The 20,528-nt window shown below is 43.9% G+C and overlaps 1 protein-coding gene across 7 annotated transcripts in view; it reads left to right on the top strand.

The window, feature by feature from the left end:
* The window catches only part of LOC146797467 (protein SSUH2 homolog), a 249,177-nt gene that overhangs the window by 56,456 nt on the left and 172,193 nt on the right, over positions 1-20,528 (top strand). For 4 of the 7 annotated variants that reach the window (XM_085624496.1, XM_085624494.1, XM_085624497.1 and 1 more), the window contains one exon: positions 6,534-6,663. The exons of the other annotated variants lie outside the window; for them this stretch is intronic. In XM_085624496.1, the coding sequence (XP_085480622.1) occupies positions 6,534-6,663 (130 nt within the window). The remainder of the gene's footprint in view (positions 1-6,533; positions 6,664-20,528) is intronic. 7 annotated transcript variants of the gene reach the window in all.

Here is a 20,528-nt window from a genome sequence, read left to right as displayed (position 1 = left end):
CGACACCCAGCTGATCCTCTCCCTAACCAGAGACCCCGACACCGCCAGAACCAGCCTCCACGAAGGGATAAAAACGTCGCCGAGTGGATGAAGAACAGCCGCTTGAAACTGAACTCAGACAAGACGGAAGTCCTCATCCTTGGACCATCACCCTCCGCCTGGGACGACTCTTGGTGGCCCCCAGCCCTGGGCACCGCCCCCAAGCCGACAGACCACGCACGCAACCTGGGCTTCATCCTGGACTCCTCCCTCTCGATGACCAGACAAGTCAATGCCGTCTCCTCTTCATGCTTTCACACCCTCCGCATGCTCCGCAAGATCTTCCGATGGATCCCGATCGAAACCAGGAAGACGGTCACCCAGGCCCTCGTCACCAGCCGGCTGAACTACGTAAACACCCTCTACGCCGGAACCACAGCCAAGCTACAGAAAAGACTACAACGCATCCAGAACGCCTCCGCCCGACTCATCCTGGACATCCCTCGACGCAGCCACATCTCCGGCCACCTGAGGAACCTGCACTGGCTCCCCGTCAACAAGAGGATCACGTTCAGGCTCCTCACCCACGCACACAAGTCTCTCCACAACCTGTGCCCCATGTACCTCAATGACCGCCTGACCTTCCACACACCCACCCGCCAGGTACGATCCGCTAGCCTCGCCCTCGCCGCCGTACCACGCATCTGAAGAACCACCGCCGGAGGCAGATCCTTCTCCTACCTGGCGGCCAAGACATGGAACTCCCTCCCCATCCACCTTCGGCTGACCCAGGACCACCTCGCATTCAGGAGACAACTCAAGACCTGGCTGTTCGAGCAGTAGCGCCCCCCTTCCCCCAAGCGCCTTGAGACCCTTCCGGGTGAGTAGCGCGCTATACAAGTGTTATGATTGATTGATTGATTAACTCCTCCTTGCTGTTAAATCCATTCGGGTATTTGGTATTGAGCCCGATAATGTACTTGGACTTCAAAATGCGGAGTGCTCTCTCCCGGTCTCCACCCCAGGGATGAGGGAGTATCCTGTCTATCCCATAAAATGTTGGGAGATTGCTGTCACTACATGTTTTTCAGCAAAGTGCTGTGCTGTCGGATGGGTGCAATCTCTGTTGGAGATTGCACGCATGTGCTGCAGGATCCTCGCTTTTAATTGCAGTTTTGTGCTGCCCACATATTTGTACTGACAGGGACACTCTAGGACATAAATTACATGGTCACTGGAGCATGTGATGAATTTGTTGATGTTCCTATCTTCATTTAGATCAGTCTTGTAGGTTTTTCGGCTTTAACTATTCCTACATGCCTTGCAGTTATTGCACATTATGAATCCTTTGGCAGTTTTTAACCAGTTACCTATTTGTCCCTCTTGTTGATAACTGTGGACCAAACGGTCCTTCAGGGACCTCGATCTTTTGTATGTTATTTTGAGGGCCTGCCATATGTGTTTACCTATGATGGGGTCAGCTTTTAGAAGACTCCAATGAGCTTTCATTATCTTTCTTAATCTTTGAGAGCATCCACTATAGGTGGAGATCATTCTGGGAGCATCAATATTCATCTTGCTCCCTTTAGGATTAGATTTGAAGAGAAGATCGTTTTGTGTTTTTCCTACAATCTTTGTTTTAGCAATATCTAGTATTTTAGTGCTGTATCCTCTCTGTTTGAAGAGTTTTACCATCACTTCCTGTTCCTGTAGGTAGCTCTCATGTGTGCTACAATTACGGTACGCTCGTAAGAGCTCCCCATGCGGTATGCTTTGTATTAATGTTGTGGGATGGTTACTAGCCACATGCAAAATGGTGTTCCCTGCACTTTCTTTTCTGAATAAGCGAGTGGTTATTTTATTGTCAACCACTCGTACTGCCACATCAAGGAATTCACAATTATCTCTGCTTATTTTGTGTGTAAAACTCAAATTTAAGCTGTTCATTCCTAATTTCTGAATGAATTCCTCTGCCAGTTATATTGATCCATCCCAAATCAGGAACAGGTCGTCTATGTACCTGATCCAAATTGGGATGTGTTCTGTGTACCGGTCTTTTGAGCTAGCTCCCACAACTTGTTCTTCCCAGCAGCCCAGAAATAAATTAGCCAGGTTTGGGGCGAAACAAGTGCCCATTGCTGTACTAGATATCTGGCGATAAAGGGTCTTTTTAAAAAGAAAGATATTTTGTTCAAGGCAATAAGTCATCATTTCTTCCAACATCTTATTGAGATCTCTCAATGAGATGTGTCTACTTCTCAAGTATTGCATGCATGCTTCTACTCCCTGTCTTTGATTGATACATGTATACAGAGTGCATACATCCAATGATACTAAAAGATACGTGGGTTCCCATTGAATGTCATGTATACGTTTTAGGAATTCGGAACTGTCTCAGCAGTAGGAACTCAAATTAATAACAAAGGGAGACAGAAATAGGTCAAAGAAAATGGACATATTTTCCAATAGTCCCCCACTGGATGAGACTACTGGTCTTCCTGGTGGGTTTTGAGGTTCCTTATGGATCTTTGGCAAGATATACACACATGGGACATGGGGATTATCATTTTTTAAGAAACTGTATTCATTGCGATCTAGCAAACCCATGCTGTACCATCCCCTCAAAAGACCATGATATTGTCTATTTCCTGCTCTGTATTCTTCCCACCCAATTTTTTCATACCACGTGTGATCATTTAGCTGTCTAAGCACTTCTGTTCTGTACTCTAGTATGTCCATAATCACAATGTTGCCACCCTTATTGGATGGCTTGATTACTATGCAAGGATCGTCCTGTAAATCCTTTAGAGCCAATCTTTGTACCCTCGTCAAATTGTCCCATTTGCCTTTGTTAGTGCATTTTCTCAGTTCCTTCATCTCCTCAATTATTGCTGATCCATAAGCCTCGATGTTATCATATGGGACATTAGGATTAAAACATGATTTCGGTTTTAAACCGCTGTGGCTGGAATGTCCAGTTGCAATATCCATTTCTCCCAAAACAATGTTACTGTTTTCTTCTGTGTTGCTGTCCATTTCCAATGCACTCATATCCAATAATAGTTCAATATCCCCCACTTGGAGATTAGTGAAATCTGGGACATCTCTCCTATGTTCAGTTGATTGCTGTCGATCCTTGTATTTGTGTAATCGATATCCTTAGAGGGACAGAAAGACAATCCTAGTTTTAGTAACCCTTCTTCTTCTTGAGATAGTGGCCTGGAGGACAAATTGATAATAGAATTATCACTTGGATTATGTGGATTGATTGTGCAGTAATTCCTGGTGTGCAGCTTGCTTCTTTCGTCTAGAGTTTTGGATAAGAAGTTTGGTGTATTTACATATTACGGCGGCTGCCGCCGCAGCAGGCACCAACACCGTAGGAAGGTGAAACCGCGATAGCAGCAATTAGAGAGAGTGATATATATATATATATATACATATATATTACCTACTGGCGGTCGCCAGTAGGTAGTTATAGTTAGGACCACGTTTCCATAGGAAATCCGCAACATTCTATTTTGAATAACTTTGGCGCCGGTCGACGAATCCTCGCGAATTTTTCAAAATAGGTGGGGCGCTACGCTCCGCTCCTACCCTGAAAGTCTTGGGGGGATTCGTCAAGCGGGGGCTGAGATAAAAGGGGGGTCCCAAAACGCGTTTTTCCCATGCATTTTTCCATAGGACCTTTAGACACGGCTACAGCCCGAACGGCTGAACAGAATTACTTGAAATTTGGCAGAGAGGTAGTCCTCAGGTCAAGGAAGTGCCTTTTGTTGGTTTGGTGTAAATCTGTTCAGTAGATTCTGAGAAAATAGCCTTTAAATCAATATATATATCTGAGCCAGCTTACGGTGCGCTTACGGTACGCTTACCGTACGCGTACGGTGGCGTGCGCGAGCGCGATTCTGATTGGCTCTTAGATCTTAGTAAACATTCGAATCGGCCGAAACCAGGAAGCGGCGGCCGCCATTTTCTCTCTCGCACTGAGAGTGATGATTAAAATACAAAGACCAAAAACATGTAAAGGGGCTGTTTGGACAGCACCAAAACACTTAGCCATGTAGAGGGTGTCCCCAAAGATCCCCCAAGGCCTTTCCTTTGCAGGTAAACTTGTAGGTTTGATGTTTAGCGGCTATGCCTGAGCCGCGGAATGAGCCCCGCTGTATGGAAACAGTCTTGCAGCGACGCCATTTGATGCCGCAGTTTGAACAACAGGAGCTGTTATTGGGGGTTTCAAGGTGTTGCTGTGAGGTCAGGAGAGTGCACCACAACCCACATGGGAGTAATGGCCCTTTATTGTATCTGAAGGATGGCTGGCAACCCACTGTGGTAACACGAAGGCACCACAAGTACCATGATGCCACACGAGTGGCCACGCCCACAGAGGTGGAGACTTTTATTAAAGACAGGTGCTGGAGAAATTGTCATGCCGTCCTACAGATCGAAAGCCCACAACGAAGTGCTGGAAGAGCACGAAACGCATCGGCAGGACTTTGGAAAACCCGTGAGACATTCCCTTTGAATCCCGGCGGCAACCTTCAATAAAGATTCACAGCTTCACTTACCTGTTGTGGGCCTTTCCTTTGCAGGCAATCTTGTAAGATAGATAGATAGATAGATAGATAGATAGATAGATAGATAGATAGATAGATAGATAGATAGATAGATAGATAGATAGATAGATAGATAGATAGATAGATAGATATTATATATTAAAATAATCCAATTGAATATCAGCGTTTTAATGTCAGTTATTTTACAACAATTGTGTATACTACATATATAATATTAATCACTACCCTAAACTTATCAGTTTCCCCTAATTGAATAGAAATGTTATTTTTTGTAACATAAATTAATCAGATTAATTTAATTTTGTATTAATAAAAAACATTTTATTGGAGCCTAACCCTAATAATGCCAACCATTAACATAAACGTGTATTTCTCTATGAGCAATTATATTTATTGAATATCAAACCCTTCCATTTATTTTTCACTTTAGAAAAATTATTTTCATCAGCAACCATAACCTAGACCACTATGGAAGTATAATTGATTTAGCTTTTCATTTACTAAATATTTAACAGTAAACTTTCTTTTCTTTTCATTTGTATTGAATACAAAGTAAACGCCACCTATCCCATATTGATTCCTAACCCACAACTTCATCATGTCATTCAAATATAATGTAATTTATATAATAATTAACCCCAATCGCTCATTAGCTGGAAAATAATTAAATATTACATGATCCCAAATTTAAATAAATCATATTAATTTGAATAGGTTACCCCACCACCAGTAATACTAATCTTTATTAAGTGAAATTAAATTGATTTACTTTTATTATTGACTCTAACAATAAACTATGATTAATTTACATTTAATAAAAACATCAAGAAATTCACTATAGTTTACATTAAATGAAATACTTTAATTGTATCATTTTATTTAAAGTTAATTGAAGTAATTTGAATACATAGCCATAAACCTCACCATTTTTTAATTTTAAATTAAAATTAAATTAAGGACTTTAGTTTACTTATATGCACCTGGAAAAATGCAGTCGCAGTGGATTTAGTGGTGGTATTGTTGCAATAGCATTAGTCCAGTGTTTAATCATCTATGTAGCGCCCTCCGTGTAGAAGGGGAACACCTTTCCGAAAAAGTACATTATAAATTTGATGGGAAAAACCACTAGAAATTTGAGAATGGAGCCTTAACTATGTATAAAGTTAAAATACATGGAGGATGAGAGATACAGGTGCTGGTTCACAAAAGCACTTAAGAGTACGTACCAGTTTACTCCTGATACCCCCAAAACATCTAAATTGGGAATACAATGAGAATATTCAAGGAACATCCAGATACAATTAGTACAAAAAGAAAGGTATGTGCCCTCTTATCGCTTTTAGTATTAGGAAGCTGAAGGTTCAGGCCGAATCATAAAGTCATGTACCAGTACGTTCCAAAGAACTTCTGTAGTACTCTTTGATGTATCCTAAATCCTTTTTTTTTCAATGAGCTCCAAAGTGTTCAAACATGAAAGGCAGAACTGAATAATTTGTTTGTTTATTTCAAAGTTGGTTTGGTACTAAGAGCTGTTAAGGAAAGCTTTGTTTCTTTGACCTTCATTGTGTTTTGTGCACATACGCCTAACAATCTCTAAAGAAGGTCTCTGCTTTTGAAAATGAGCTATGAATGCCAGGATACCAAAGACATTGCCTCCAAATACGGCTGCCCACAGTGGGAGAGATAGTAGGCGAGAGTAAGATTACTAGCCCCCCATGGGCTGTGGTGAACACCCATCATTTTTTCACATTTCCTTCAATGTGACCTTACTCAGTAAAACTTGAAAAGTAACATCCGATGACAAACCAATAAACTTTATGAGATTGCCTAATCCATTCTTAAAGGGGTGGGGGGGCACTACTTTTTCAATCAGAGACTTTTTCCAGGATGTATTTTAGGTAAATACCCTGAAACATTACAAACACCTAAAAAATATATAATAAAGCCTCTCTGTCTTCTATGTTTTGATATTTCTAGTACTCCAGTCATTTCTGAAGAGGCTGCTAAGCAAGCTCTGGTGGAGTATGCAGAAAAAAAGTGCTGCTACCGGACATCGCCTGCAGTGAACATGGTGATAGAAAACCTGCAGCCGTTCTGCATTTACAGGGTACATGTAATGTGCATGACTGTGTGTGCATGTGTTGTGGTGGGGGTTGGTAGTAGGGAGAGATTGAGAATCTTTTTTCTCATAATGGCAACTGCAAAGATATACAAAAGTCAGAAACCCCTCTGGAAGATGTAGGTACTTAAGACTTTGGCAGTCCTCCAGCAGAGCTGCCACCACGCTGTCTGCTGCGGCGCTCTGACAGCGGTGGTCTGTTAGGCTCATGGGAGAGCCTAACATGCAGACCGGTGCAGAGAGAGCTCCGACTGCATGTTCCTGCTTGGTGTGGCATGCATGCCACACCATGCATAAACTGGGGGGGCAAATCCAGGGTGGCACAAAATGTGGCCCCCTGCATGCACCCCCCAGGAGCAGCAGGGACCTCTGTTAGGGCCCCCTTAATTGCCTCTCCGCCACCCTTTTTATGGTGGTTGCATTTCTATGAAAGGGGCGGTGGAAAGTCAACATCAGAATATACTCGGCTGTGCCACAGCGGCACCACCAGCATATTGTTGCTCTTGAGTGCTGTACGACTGCCGCGGGTTCCTGGATCCCCAGCGGTCGCAGTGGTCCTATGGCAGACCGACCGCCAGACTAGTTATACTACGGGAAGGCCTGCAGTGTGGTGATGGTCGCCATCGCGGGTACAGTGCTCCTATGGACCACCGTACTTGTAATAAGGCCCTTAGTCTACAGAAAAGTTAATTGGCTGTTCACTGCTGATGTCCGATTTTCTGAATTCAGCTCTGGGTTTATGCTGGTGAACTTAACATTAAGATAAATCAGATCAGGTGTGTGTGATTCAGGTTCACGATCATCAGCAGCAAGCAAAATTCTGTTCCGCAATAAGCAGAGATACTGACCAAGTGAAGCATCTAACCGGGTACTGAAGTACTGGGGATTTTAGGACCCCAGCGGTGCCAGGGGTAGCACCCTATGACTTCGAGTTCTTCCTGTCTTGGACCACAGAAACACAGAGTCTTGTGGTGGCGTCAAAGATCGATTTTATTATGACTGCAGTCAGTAACAGGTATCCTAGAAGTACACACGAGTATGTTCTCAGGAGACTGCTCGAAGTTACAAAACCAGTCTTCTCCTTATATACAAAATATCATGCTTCAGGCACACATTCCTCGTTTTACGATATGGTCATTCATATGTATTCATTACAAACGAAAAAGCAGGGTCATGTTGACCATCCCACATTTCAGTTCGGCCAGCCCACAATTATTTACCCAGCGAGGCTCAGAACCCTCATCAGATATCAGCGGACCACAATAAACACGGGCGCCTCCTCCTCGTAAAACAGGCCATAAAGCAAGAAGCAGAGTCAGGTGTGAAAGAGATTAGTTGGGGACTTGTGTGGGATGAAAGGCTTTATGCCGTAGGAAGGGGAGCTCGTGAGACCGGACTGGCCTCGGGCAGTGGAGTCAGTCCGCACAGGTCACAGAGAAGTCAATAGAAGGTACATGTGTTCTTAAGGCCTATGTATGGCCTTAATGCGCAGCCTATGTGAGGGCAACCATAAGATGGCTGCCGCTCTAAGATGGAACCCACGAAGTCAATGTGTAATATCACATACAAAGTGAATTCATCGATGAAACGTTATGCAAGACACTTTTACATACCGCATTAGCCATTCGCAGTTCGCTGATACCGAAATAGGCATGGTAGGGCCATGCCTCCCACGTGGTCCCAAAATTTAAAGTACCACAGACCCTCCTTTTGCCCTTACATAGGCAATAACTATACTCATATTAATCCGAGTCCAGGTCTATATTCATAAGGTCATGGAGATGTTGCTGTAGCATCATCCTATTGCTTAGCTCGTCCCTCGATACAGGTTTCCTTACACACGATGTAGCGCAGAGGCCACATATTGCAGGAGCACACTGTATACACAGACAGAACAGGAAAAGGATGGCTAAGATCATTCCAATGACATCAGAATCTTCCATCCCCAGGCAGATATCAGTTCCCAGAACCACCCCATCATTGACCAATCTCCTTTATCCACGTGAATAGTTTTCGGATATTTTATGCAGTTTGGAGATGGCTTGATAAACTGTTGGAGCGTTATCTGGTATGAAAATGCAACAGCTAGATTGGATGACCTTACATACCCCACCACGGTCTGTAAGTATGACGTCTAGAACCATACGGTTCTGCAAAGTCATGAGGCGATCCGCTTGGAGCTCAGCTGTCAAATTACCAAGGGCACCAGCCGTTACATTAACAGTGGATTCAACCACACGAGTCAGTTGTCTCAGGTTCCTACTATTGACCATCGGTCCCCAAAACAGCAGGAAACCCATAAAGAAGTCTCCCGCTTCCTGACCGGCAGTATCCTCCTGACTAACAACGCCTCTCACAACTCTGGTCTTGTGATAATCAGAGGCAGCAGTAAATGTTGGCGGTAGCAAATTTGCGATATAACATGTGCCCGAGAATTCAGGGGGCAACCATGTATATGCTCGGTCATTGCAAACAAAATATGTACCCTTGGCAGCCAAAAACGCTGGGGAGAATTGTGATGGAAAAGTGTACGTTTCAGTACAGTCACTTTTCCCCAGTTGAGCTCTTGGATTCTGACCATTGCCTTGTAAACAGAACCGACCTATGTGGGGTACGACCCAAATTGGGGATGAAATTTTGCGCTGCTTTTCGCCCAGACTAATGCTATACCCCGTCGCGTTCCAACCTACATACGCTCGCAATTCATCCTTAGGAATAGATGAGTATGCGTTGATATCTCTGCTCATATCAGCAACTCCTTTCATTAAGGCCTTATTGTTCGTGCTAGGTCTGATGGAACGCGGTTGTCGCGGGGAGTAGACATCTAATGCAAAAAGAAACATAGTCTGGAATGCCCATGATGATCCATTATAGCTAAACGGCAGCACTAGATATGGGATACCCTTATTAATTGTATGTGGCATTAAACCGCACACCCAGCAATTTGTGGTATTCATAACTAGTTGGTGCTGGTGCAGGAGTTGGATAAATGAGTTGTTTACGAACTCAGACCGTCTAGCTTGTTCGTGTTCAGGCAGAGGGTGGAAATAGTGTAAGGAGACAGTAGGAGGAGGTATAGGCTGTACAGTGGGTGCAAATGGCACTTGAGAGGACAAAAATACATATCCTACAGCAAACATTACCATACTAAATAGTACGACCAGACATAATACTGCAAAACGTTTTCATTATTTTACATATTCTTTTCTTAAAGTTCATTTCCTCAGCGGGTCTCTCCATCCTGAAATACTCCATCCTCTAATCGTGCTGTTCGCGGCGGGTGAGTTTCTTCTGCTTAGGAATACGCCTGTCAGTCCAGGGAACGCCCTAGACTAACCAGAACCGTTGACCTAACGTCTCCGGCTTGTACCCCAAAGTCTTGGCACCGCGACCCTACAGCTGAACCCGGATGGTGGTTCGAAAAAGAAAAACCAAAAATAAGAAAGTTTCTCAGATGAGAGAGAGCTGTACTGTCAAAAATATCAAAGAAAAAGAATTTTTTATTTTCTCCATAGTTCTAGGCCTCAAGTTATAGCGTTCTCGTCCGGGTACTGTCTGATCTTGGAACAAAAGTTCAGGCTCTGTAGTATCCAACCGGTTTGACGGTGGCACAGCTTCTTGCAGAATATTGTCACTTTCCTGCTCAGAGCTTGTTCCTTTTACACGTGCATCGCTAAAAGGCAGAAAACGAGGCACGGTCTCAGTTTCAGAATCGGCGATCCCCTCCTGGACCCACCGGTCATATGGCAGAGGCAAAGGGACTCTTTTGCAGTGGATGCCGTGGATCCAGTTCTTTTTTCCTTTCACTCGAACAGCTGATCTTGTAGAAAGAAGGACGAGATGGGGGCCGGTCCAACGGGGCTCATCATTCTTTGCCCGTTGAAAATTCTTCACCAGCACCCACGTTCCAGGATTGATAGGGTGTCCCGGAGCTTCAGAGGCTTGAGGCAGGGTATCATGCACCTGTTGGTGTAAAACACGCAATTTAGCCGTCAATTCATACAGATAGTCAAGCAGTATTGGATGTTCGATTTCGCTGAGTTTTGTTGGTCTTGGCACACCCCATACATTGGCCGGGCGGACAAAAACAATTTCATAGGGACTAAGTCCCACTCGCGAATGCACAGTCATTCTGGTTGACAGGAGTGCTAAAGGCAGCGCGTCAGGCCATTTAAGACCAGAGCTCGCCTGGATCTTAGCCAATTTAAGTTTTAAGGTGCCGTTATAGCACTCTACTAATCCAGCTGATTGGGGGTGATTTGCAGCGTGAAATTTCTGTGTAATGCCTAGCCCTTCACATACTTCTTTCATCACTCGACCCACAAATTCACTCCCATTATCACTCCAGACCATTCTTGGTATTCTAAATCTAGGGAAAAATTCTTTGACAAGGGCTTTAGCTGTGGATAAGGCAGTATTGTCTTTTAAGGGGTATGCTTCTATCCACTTTGAGAAGGCACAGACAACAACGAGTACATATTTTAAATTGTTGCACCTTTCCATGTGGATGAAATCTAGCTGCAAAACCTCGAACGGATACGTTGGAGGTGCAAAATGACCAGCTGGAGTTGGGGTTCCCCTACCAGGATTGTATTTCAGACACACCATGCAATTCTTGACCACATTCTCTGCACATTTGGGAATTCCAGCATTTTGCCATACTGGAGCCAACAACTTGCAAATCCCTTTTACACTAATATGGGCCATTCCATGAGCCATCGTCACCACTGCAAGCACATACGCATCGGGTAACAACCAACGCTGATGTTCTGACAAATCAACCCAACAACCTTTTTCATCCAATTTACCCGTACTTTCTCTCCACTTGCTCAATTCTTTCTCTGTGGCTTCAGCTTGAAGGGACTTCACGTTCTCTATCGTGTCCTCACACATTCCAACATCACCAACCCATCTTGCAGGGCCTGCAACATACATTCGATTATTCACATTCTTTGCTGTTTCTTTTGCGATTTCATCAGCAAATGCATTACCACGACCAACATCATCGGTAACTTTCTTGTGCGCACTGCATTTCACAATCGCAACTTGTAACGGCAAGGTCAGCGACTCAAGGAGATCATTCACCAACTGACCATTCTGAATTTTAGTTCCATGCGAAGTCAGGAACCCACGTTCTTTCCACAAGCGCCCAAAACTATGGGCCACGCCAAAAGCATACTGACTGTCAGTATATATGTTCACTCTCATACCTTTCGACAACACGCATGCTCTTGTAAGTGCAATTAATTCTGCTGCTTGAGCCGAATTATGTGGTACGCGTGCAGTTTCAACAACCGTGTGCAAAGTCGTGACAGCATATGCAGCAGTTGTGTCACCATTCGGAAGCTTGAAACACGAACCATCCACCCATAAGGTACCATCACACTCAACCAGGGGAGTATCTTTAAGATCCACTCTCCCTTTTGTTTCTTCCTCTGTTCTAAACAGACAATCATGCTGTTCAATCTCATCTGTGTCTGCTGCAATCGGCAATAAGCTAGCTGGATTCAATGTGTTGCATCTTTTTATGTATACATGACTCGCTAAGAGTGTCAACTCATAACCTGACAATCGAGCACTAGTTAAGTGCTGTGTCTTGGTCCTGTTCAACAACGTGTCCACTGCGTGTGGAACCATCACAATTAGCGTGTTATTCATTACTAACCCAGCAGACTGTCGAATAGAAACAGCTGCTGCCGCTGTGGCTCGTCTCAAACAACTTGGCAATGCTTTGGCCACCGGATCCAAAGTCGATGAAAAATACGCGCATGGACGCTGCTTGTCTCCAAAGGACTGTGTCAGCACTGATAATGCGCAACCTGCTTTCTCGTGAACATACAATGTAAAAGGCTTGCTGTAGTCGGGAGTACCCAACACAGGAGCCGAACACAATGCATTACGCAATTCAGAAAATCTTTTCTGACACTCTTCAGACCATGGGACGAGATTCGGTGTATCTTTACATGTCAATGCTATTAAAGGTTTTGCCAGCAAAGAAAAACTCGGGATCCACTGCCTACAGTAGGAAGTAATACCCAAGAAAGCACGCACTTCTCTCTGTGTTCTTGGCACGCTCAATTTTGCAATGGCCTGAATTCTTTCTGGAGTCAGTTTCCTTCCCTCCTTCGAAAAGAGATGACCTAAGTAGGTCACTTCTTGTCGACAATATTGCAGTTTCGAGAGAGACACTTTGTGATGGAAGGCAGACAAATGACGCAACAATGACACTGTAGCTTTTTTACAAATCTCCTCAGTATCCGCGGCGATTAGTAAATCGTCAACATACTGAATGAGAGTAGCACCAATAGGTAAAACAATTGCATCAAGCTGCGCTTTTAAAGCTTGGCTGTATATTGATGGGCTTTCACAGTAGCTTTGAGGAGCGCGTTTAAAACGGAAGCTACGACCTCCTAGGCTAAAACCAAAAATATCCCTACTTTCCTCTGCGATTGGGATGCTAAAGAAGGCATTCTTTAAATCAATCACTGAGAACCAAGCAGCGGAAGCTGGAATCATAGTTAACAAGGCAGTTATATCAGGGACAACTGGAAACTGTGGCACAACTATCTTATTTACCTCTCTAAGATCGATCACAAATCTGTAAACAGGTGGTTGTGAAGGGTCAGTACGTTTTAAAACAGGCAAAACGGGGCTATTGCAAACGTTACCTCTTGTCTCTTCAATTACATCCTTTTCAATCAAATCATAGATAATCGCTAACAACGCTTTTTCACCTTCATTAGAGATCCTGTACTGGGGAATGCGTGGCAGTTTAACGTTGGCTTTCAAAGTTACCACGTACGGCGGTATTTCCAAGAGACCCACATCATTAAGGCCAGAAGCCCAAAGAGCATCCGAAAGAGACAACAATTCAGCTGGCAGTTTATCCTTTGACAGATACATTGGAGAAATCACTTCCCTACCCAGTGTAAGTTGTACTCCCGAGGGGGAACAATATAATGTCGCATGTAATCTCTTTAACAGATCTAATCCTAACAGGTTTTCACCACAACCTGTCGTCAGGATAAGGGGTGCTTTCAGCTCACAAGGTCCAACAGACAGGGGCATAGGACTAGAGATCGGGTTCCTAACCGGGGCGCCAGAAAAACCTACTGAAACATTCGTCTCGCCAGACAAAGGTGCGCCAGGGAGTTTTGAATGCATAATTGAACTTTTTGCAGCACCAGTATCCAACAGAAAAGGTTCTGACACACCCGCTGTAGTCACCTTGACATACGGTCCACTCTGGTCCACTGGCACTGAAACAACTCCCTCTCTTTGTCTGCGGCTATCCTAGTAATCATTACTTTCTGCATTTTCATCCTCTGCATAATAGTCATTGTTATAGTACTGAGCTGTCTTACCAGTTGCATTGTTTTGCTGATCAAAACTATTAATTGTATTTTGAGATGGAAGAGGACGCGCGTTCTGGGGAACATTCCCGCGTCCTCTACCTCTAGGAGCTTGTTGGCCACCTCTACCTCTGGTGCTAAAAGTGGCATTAGTGCGCTGTAGCAGAATAGGACAACTATACTTGAAATGACCCTCTTCCTTGCAATATGAACATTGATTAGGGCCTACAGGAACGCGCGGTTGAGAATACTCGTACCTTTGCACGTTTCTCTGAAACTGTGGCTGTTGCTGATAATTACTCTGGCCACCACGTGGCGGGTAAGCCTGCTGTAAAAGAACCTTCGTTTTTAGCTCTTTCGTTTTCTTGTCTGCTTTATCTTTCTCATCCTTATCTCTATTTTCGTAATACTGTGCAGTAGCCAGTATTTGCGCTGATGAGGAAACAGCCCAAGAACTCTCTGAATCTTTTAACTTCTTACACAGCTCGGGAAGCAAATTATGCACAAATTTATCAACAAATAATCGTTGACCACCTTCTGTACTCATATCTTGACCACTGTGGTCAATAAACGTTTCCTCAAACCTGGTGAAGAAATCAGACACTGTTTCATCTTTCTTCTGCTTACACGCAGACAATTTATCCCAATTCACATGCATCGCGGGCATTAAAGTCTTCATGTAAGCAATGATTTTAGCAGGGAGTTCTGCTACCAAAGGGTCAGGCTTGGCACCACCATCTTGTCTATCATTAGCAGTAATAATATTAGCCCATGTATCACCTAACAATGCAGCATGATCTGCATTACGAATCAATCCCCACAAAGGCTGTGGGACAACGTTTCCAAACAACATATCTATGTCAGCTAGATTCATGATACATGATTCTGCCGTCTGTGATAACTCCTTATAATATCCTGCAGGGTTTTTACGGGGATCAGGCAATGTCTGTTTAAGTGCTATTACTTCCGATCGTTTCCAAGGGACATGCACCCAAACACGCTGGAAATGAGCTGGAACAGCAGCAATACCGAGACCGGCATCAGCCGCAACAGCTTCCTTCCATACCGGAGGGACTTCTCTCATAGGGTATTGTCGCCCTTTTCCCTTTTTCCCTACAGCGAACTCTTGTTCGAACAGTGACTGATGACAATCCCCATTCCTGAAGGACAACAATGTCGTAACTGCTCTATCAACGTTGGGGCCCACAATCGCGCCTTTGTCGAATTCAAACCGTAAGCGACACAAAACCGGCGGGCTTGAGTCTAGACCATGATCTTCCAATTCCTCACAGAGGAATTCACACATTTTATCAAAAACATATCTTTGCTTTGGTGTTTCCCATTGACGAAAGACACTCATGACAGACTCCACATTATACCTTGATGGATGAACAATCCAGTTACGTGCCATGTGGTCTAATACTTCTTTCTCTTCAGAACCAGGCCGCTGGCTACGCAACTGCTTACGTTTTAAGTCAGGGGTCGCACTAGACGACCCGATAAAAGGCGATATGAAACTAGTGACTGCACTAGCTATTCTTTGTCGTGTAGAAGGAGAGGGTGAGGCAAGAACAGGGGGAAAGACGGAGGGAAGCACAGTAGGTGTAGATGCAGATGCAAAGACAGTATCAGGGAGAGTGCCAAGGGAGGCAGTTGGTGCAGCAGGCAAAGTTGTAGAAGGCAAAGGGGAGACAGGCAGCAAAGTCGGCGGCCCTTGAGGGGGCTGCGCCACAAGAGTAGGCGCCGGCTGAGGAGGAGCTGGCGGCTGCAGGAAAGCTTGTGGCACATTAACTGGAAGCTGTACATTTAAGGGTTGCGGAGGTGCTGTAGCACTCTGCGCATACGGAGGTGGCGAACTCAGCAAATGTGACATTAGGGGATCTTTCTCCTTTTCTTTTAACACGTCTTGTTGAGGGTGTGGCAAAACTGGGTAACATTTATCGATCCCTAGTTTACGCTGTCTATGTAACTGCTCATTCATTTGTTCCTCCTCATTATCTTTAAATTGTACAGCTGCTTGCATTATCGACATACCTTTTTCCCTCTTATTTCTTTTTGCTAATTTAATTTCCTTCTGTTTGGCTTCCTTTCGCCATAGGCGGAAAGAATCAAACATCGCCGGCCGGGCTTTCTTTTTAAATAATTTAACTTCCAAATTGTCTAAGATATCTGTGTCGAAACTACCATTTTGGGGCCATTTTAAAACACCATCCTTCCTGGTGTATCGGATCCATACTTCATTATATGCAATGGGGCCCACGCCATGTTTTACATAAAGCTCATAAGTTGGAGTTCCAATTGGAGGAACCGGACACGAATCCTCTAATTGGGAATCCCTTTTACAACCCAAACAAAACAAGTTTCCAAATATACTAGAACCAGGCATCTTTGCTCACTAGTCTAGTTTCAAACTTCAAAGGATTATCAAAACGCGATAGTCTCGTGAATACACGAGTCCTTCGGCTTTGGCGCTTGCAAGCTCCAAATCAAAGCGATCCCGAAGGGATACCAAAACTAAGAACCAAACTAAGGATTAGGAGACGCTCCACTTATACTTAACTGAGGTATCGATGACGTCACCAGAAGACTCGGTTAATCGTTTCGCTCTACCAAATTATCAAGGGTCCAAAACAGGGCGATAGTCTGGGCAGCAGTCCTTCGTAGCCGTCGGGACGCGGAGAACCTCTCAGTAAAGACTTTCGGACCACGTCGACATGCAGGGGTCGATGAAGTGGCGGCCTTCCTCCAGAATTTCCACACGAAGCTCCTCACGAACCTCTGGCTTGGACCAGTACCGCTGAAATCGCCCCGAGTTGGGCGCCAACTGAAGTACTGGGGATTTTAGGACCCCAGCGGTGCCAGGGGTAGCACCCTATGACTTCGAGTTCTTCCTGTCTTGGACCACAGAAACACAGAGTCTTGTGGTGGCGTCAAAGATCGATTTTATTATGACTGCAGTCAGTAACAGGTATCCTAGAAGTACACACGAGTATGTTCTCAGGAGACTGCTCGAAGTTACAAAACCAGTCTTCTCCTTATATACAAAATATCATGCTTCAGGCACACATTCCTCGTTTTACGATATGGTCATTCATATGTATTCATTACAAACCAAAAAGCAGAGTCATGATGACCATCCCACATTTCAGTTCGGCCAGCCCACAATTATTTACCCAGCGAGGCTCAGAACCCTCATCAGATCTCAGCAGACCCCAATAAACACGGGCGCCTCCTCCTCGTAAAACAGGCCATAAAGCAGGAAGCAGAGTCAGGTGTGAAAGAGATTAGTTGGGGACTTGTGTGGGATGAAAGGCTTTATGGTGTGTCAAACCCTGATGCTAATCACAGGTGGCCGTAGGAAGGGGAGCTCGTGAGACCGCACTGGCCTCGGGCAGCGGAGTCAGTCCGCACAGGTCACAGAGAAGTCAATAGAAGGTACATGTGTTCTTAAGGCCTATGTATGGCCTTAATGCGCAGCCTATGTGAGGGCAACCATAAGATGGCTGCCGCTCTAAGATGGAACCCACGAAGTCAATGTGTAATATCGCATACAAAGTTAATTCATCGATGAAACGTTATGCAAGACACTTTTACATACCGCATTAGCCATTCGCGGTTCGCTGATACCGAAATAGGCATGGTAGGGCCATGCCTCCCACGTGGTCCCAAAATTTAAAGTACCACAGTACCCAAATTAAAGGATGACCTTTGTGTGGGTCAAATGGCAGTGTAGCCTTAATGACATTAATTGCCTCAATTAGAGTACGTCATATGCTGCATTTAGAACAGTGGTGTACACTACAATAATTGTTTCTACTCTGCAACTGACCCATACACTGCAAAAAATATTTTCTGGATCAGAAACAGCTCAAACTTTTTCAGTTTTGCTAAATGAATGGAGCATTTAGCAAAAGGCTAGAAGATTGGCAGATTGATTTTTTCCACTGATTTAGTAGGTGACTCCATATTTAGAACCCAAGCAAAAAAACTGTCATCAACCACTACAGGAGTAATTTTCCTAATTACTCACACTTCAGAAAGAAAATAACAAAACTATATACATATATATAAAATATATATATATATATATATATATTCACTGAAAAAACCATAGGTTTCAGGGGCGTTCTAGTTAGCTGGACTTTTCACTCGTACAAAACCATAGAAATTCCCCCGTTATAGTTAGTTCAGCTAACTATAACTCGCGCGCCCGCAATGCACTGCTGATGACATCACATATTACATCACTCATGACATGGTCAGTGACATCACTCATGACATCACTGATGACATCTCAAATGACATCACTGATGACATCACTGATGACATCATCCAGTGAATGTGTGTTTTTCTGAAAATTACATATGTTTTATATATGTATATCTCAAGGTCGATGGAAGAATAAATGGGTATATAAGTGTCTATAAATGGATGATTTGTTTTTGAAAAAATGATTGTATAACTGACTGATTAAGTGTATCTTAGTGAATACATGGCTTAGTGAGTAATGTTTAAATATGTAAATATCTGTATCAGTCTCTCACTTTGTGTATAAGTGGCTGCATGGGTTGGTGAGTGTCATGAGTGTCTATATAGGTTATTAGTTGGTTTTTGAGTATCAGTATAAGTGTCTGATGTCTGTATGGTTCGGTTGGGGGTATTACGTAGTGCATAGGTGCATGAATGAGTGACTCACTGTTTGTATGTGTTGAAGACAGCATGTGTGCAGGACTGTATGGGTGGATGAGTGTGCATGGGTGTGTTAGTGAGTGAATGACTGTCTCAATAGTGTCTCTATGAGTAACTACATATGTTTTAAACTAGTATATGTGACTATTGGTGTATATAAGTGAGTATATGTGAGAGTGAGAGATTGAAAGAGTTCCTGTATGAATAAGTATGTGTTTCTATAAGTGATTGTTTAAAAGACTAAGTATGTGTAAGTTTCTGTAGAAGTAAGTGTGGTGGTGTGTGTATAACTGTATATGCAGGTAAACGGATGTTTGATTCTTTATTAGCATGAGTGACTATGTGTGTGAGTAACTTTATGGATGAGTGGCGTTGTGTAACAGGATGTATAGGTGTATGAGTACATATGATGAGTGAGTACATGTATGAGTGACTGTATAGGACTGTTAGTGAATGAGTGGATGTGGATGTGGATCTTACAATTACTGAATAGGTTGTTGTAACTGGTATTGGTATGTCCATTGTTTTGAAAATTTTAATTTCTATTTTTGAATGTGTGTATCAAAGGTTATATTAGGGGGAGAGGAGGTCTGCCACTCTATCACAAGGATGATGTCATCAGTGATGTCATCAGTGATGTCACTGACCATGTCATGAGTGATGCAATATGTGACGTCATCAGCAGTGCATTGCGGGCGCGCGAGTTATAGTTAGCTGAACTAACTATAACAGGGGAATTTCTATGGTTTTGTACGAGTGAAAAGTCCAGCTAACTATAACGCCCCTGAAACCTATGGTTTTTTCAGTGAATTTCTAAGGTTTTTTAAATGCTAATTCCTAGCTATAACGTGCCTGAAACCTATGGTTTTTTCAGTGAATTTCAAAGGTTTTTTAAATGCTAATTTCTAGCTATGCCTACAGAAATAGGACATGTGAAGAAAGAAGGAAAAACGCACAGAAAGAAAAAAAGGAAATGCAGAAAGAAGCAACAGAAGTCCTCAAAGACGAAGAAAAGTGCAGGAAGAAGTATAACGTGCAGAAAGAACAAACAGAAGAGCAGAAACAAGCCTTGTTGCAAAATCATCCTGTACCCTCAACTTTTTCAGACGGATACTGGTGGTAACTGAGTCTGACTAACCAGTCCTAGAGCCAGTGCTATGTTAAAAGACACTCAGAATACAGTGAAAACACCTACATACACTAGGGCACACTATGCGTTGGGGTCCCCCTGTGATTAGCATGACCTCCTCTGTAAGCCCCAAGTATATAATAGGGCAGGGGATTAAAACTACCTCTTAAAACGCACCACAGGGCGTGTTTGAACACGCCACCTCATGCCCCGTCCCCTCCCTTCTCCACTTTGTAAACACGCCCTGTAGCCGTTTTAAGTTGGGAGATTAAGTCCCCTTGAATCCTGAGGGTCCCTAGGGTCCAACTACACCACTAGGTACCTCCAGTAAGCGCCACAGAGCTGCGTTGCAGAGAGGTGTAAAAAGTGGCACGGCCTGCACCACCTCTCTGCAACGCAGATCAGTGGTGCTTACTGGAAGCACCTGGTGGGCTAGTTGGACCCCAGGGTCCCTCAGGATTGAAAGGGAATTATTTCCCCAACTTAAAAACGCGCCACAGGGCGTGTTTGCACACGTCACCTCAGGCCCCGTCCCCTCCCTTCACCACTGTGTAAACGCGCCCTGTGGCCGTTCTGAGTTGAGAGATTAAGTCCCCTTGAATCCTAAGGGTCCCTAGTGTCAAACTAGCCCACTAGGTACCTCCAGTAAGTGCCACAGAGCTGCGTTGCATGAAGGTGTAAAA

The sequence above is a fragment of the Triturus cristatus genome, chromosome 9 (genome assembly GCF_964204655.1).
Source record: "Triturus cristatus chromosome 9, aTriCri1.1, whole genome shotgun sequence".
Lineage (NCBI taxonomy): Eukaryota > Metazoa > Chordata > Amphibia > Caudata > Salamandridae > Triturus > Triturus cristatus.
Note: the sequence above shows the minus strand (reverse complement) of the source record. Positions and strands in the feature narration are given on the sequence as shown.